The sequence below is a fragment of the Neltuma alba genome, unplaced genomic scaffold (genome assembly GCF_004799145.2).
Source record: "Neltuma alba isolate B1F8T4 unplaced genomic scaffold, ASM479914v2 tig00001087_pilon, whole genome shotgun sequence".
In the NCBI taxonomy this organism is placed as follows: Eukaryota; Viridiplantae; Streptophyta; class Magnoliopsida; order Fabales; family Fabaceae; genus Neltuma; species Neltuma alba.
In genome coordinates, this window is record NW_021632321.1 from 49,050 (window position 1) to 51,744 (window position 2,695).

At 36.3% G+C, this 2,695-nt stretch overlaps 1 protein-coding gene across 1 annotated transcript; it reads right to left on the minus strand.

Moving 5' to 3' along the window:
- Positions 1-537: 537 nt before the first annotated feature.
- LOC114750438 (pentatricopeptide repeat-containing protein At1g62930, chloroplastic-like) lies at positions 538-2,208 on the minus strand. Its single transcript, XM_028939043.1, has one exon. The coding sequence runs from the start codon at positions 2,206-2,208 to the stop codon at positions 538-540; it is 1,671 nt and encodes a 556-aa protein (XP_028794876.1).
- Positions 2,209-2,695: the final 487 nt, after the last annotated feature.

A 2,695-nucleotide genomic window follows, 5' to 3' on the forward strand; every position in this document is an offset into this window, starting at 1 on the left:
GGAATGGTTGAAAATTACTTCCCATCCTCTTGTAAAATTCTAACTTCCAGTATCATCAATAAAGAAGAAACCTGAGCTATTCCTGATAAAGAATAAATATAAGACGAGGATATTCATCAACAAGACACTAAAATCTATGATCGCTTCACCACAAAAAAAATTTATATTTGGGCATTTAACTTTCATAATACTTCCCCAGCATATCTTGTTTCTTCAAAGAAAGATATGCAATTTCCACTCCATTTTTTAACAAAAATTAGGAAGAAAATAGAAAGGAAATGACAGCACCAGGGGTATTGCAAGCCGGACCTTCTCTTGTTCCCATAGAAAGAAAAAGTACATCGCCAGTGGAAACATATGATACTTGACCACATATTAACGGTACATAAAAAGACAATTACCCATCAAACCATATTCTTGCCAAACAAGTCAATTAACTGTGTAAATTCACAATACAAGCTTTTGCCAACCGCTCATGGTAGTTAACATGAATATTTGTGGCAAATCAATTTGAGGTGCAGTAGATCTCACCTTGTTTTATTTCTTCAGCACGCCTCCATCAATCATTCTACTGAGAACTTTAACTGCCTTGTCATTCTCATTGTTTTCAAGAAGATATGGAATAACAATGTTGAGAGTTATGGAATTAGGGAGGCAATTGTTCTCTTCCATTCTATCAAGCAAGGCCACGGCTTCATCAAGAAAACCCTCTTTGCAAAGTCCATGAATCATAGCAGTATAGATACGCACATCTAGCTGGTAACCTTCAGCCAAAAGATACTGAAAAGTGTCCCATGCATTATTTAATCTACCACCTTTGCACAAACCATCAATAAGTATAGTATAGGTCTTCACATCAGGCCGAAATCCTTGATTGACAATTTGCCTAAATAATGCAATTGCCTTGTCAAGATGTCCCATTTTGCAAAATGCATCTAACAAGATGGTATAAGTGATTAAATCAGGGTGAAGACCCCTCTCGTGCATCTCATAAATAATATCTTGCGCGTATGAGATTCTTTGTGATTTGAGCAACCCATCAATAACGCAATTATAAGTTAAAACATCAAGAACCAAATTTCTGGAATGCAATTCCTTAAAAAGATCCATCGCTTGATCCACCATTTTCATCTTAAAGCATGCGTTGATCAAAATGCTATAACTAACAATGTCAGGTGCCAAACCATTTTCAATCATCTTGTTAAAAACTTCCTTAGCCTCAATGATATTATTGGTCAAACAATGTCCATCCATCACAGCATTATACGTAACAACATTAGGTCTTTGATCACTCTTCACCATCCTAGCAAATACAGCTTGAGCTTGTACAATCCTTCCATCTTTACATAATGCATCAACTAGGACGTTAAAGGTATAAACATTTGGTTGTATTTCTTTCGATATCATTTCATTGAGTAATTGATTTGCTTGATGCCATTGATCCATGCTACAGAAGCCATGGATTAGACTACTATAAGTAACAACATTTGGAGATATCCCGTGGTCAATCATTTCAAAATAGAGATTGTGTGCATCATTAACTAGTCCTTCTTTACAAAGCGCATCAATGATTGTGCTGTATATAACTATATTGGGCTTAACAAGGTGCCTCCCCATTACTTTAAGCAATTTAAGAGCAGATGTCGTTTTCCCCATTTTACATAGCCCATTTACTAATGTTCCATAACTAACTTCATTTAACTTCAATCCTTTTGCCATTATGTCATCGTAGAAATCTAGAGCTTTGCCGACATTTTGATTTAAACAGAGTCCTTTTATTAGTGTGGTCAAAACTACAGCGTTTGGTTGATAGCCCATCTTGAAAATTTTCCCCAACAGAGAGAAAGCAAGATCCATCTGACCGACGTGGCAGTGGCAATTGATCAAGATGCTCAGGTTACATAAATCTGGCACGTAGCCCTTCAACTCGGCTTGTGCAAGAAGTGAGATAACCAGGGGATAATGTCTCATCTTCACTATAGACCCTAAAATCCTATTGATATGTTTTCTAGAGGGAGGGGGCCGCATGTGGAGGAAGTGAGTGACTGTATCAACGGCGTCGCGGATGTTGTTGGGGTTTGGGGAGTGGGAATGAAGATAACATTTGAGAGTGAGGGAACAAGGGAAAGAGAGAAAGAAGGTACAAGTAGCAAAGAGAGGAAATTTGGTGAAGGAGGAGGAGTACCTTGCAGCAGCTGAAGAAAGCATATTTGGGATCAGATTGAACGAGGAGCATCTGCAATGCTTCAATGCTTCTTCAGTTCACCGAAAGGAAAACGTACAAAGCTTTGTCCAATGAATCAAATCGAAGCCTCAATGGAGTATGAAGCCGAAGCGATCTGGGAAAAATCGCCTTCATATTCGGATCAGATGATATTTGGGAATTTCTCCTAGGATGTTTTTCGGATTTCGCCCAGGATAGTCCTTTTTTTTTTTTTTTGAGCAAAAAGGATAGTCCATTTAATCACTCGTCAATAAATATAAAATTTCAGTGGGTACCCTTTTTCTTTCTTTGTTTTTTTTTTGTGTGTGTTTGGTTGATATTTAATCAAGACTTAAAATTTAAAATATATGAACAAATACAAGCACACATATACATATATATATATATATATCTATATATGTGTGTGTATATATATATGTTCTAATCATCCTATTTTTTAATTAAAATATTATAATATATTATTGGCAAAAA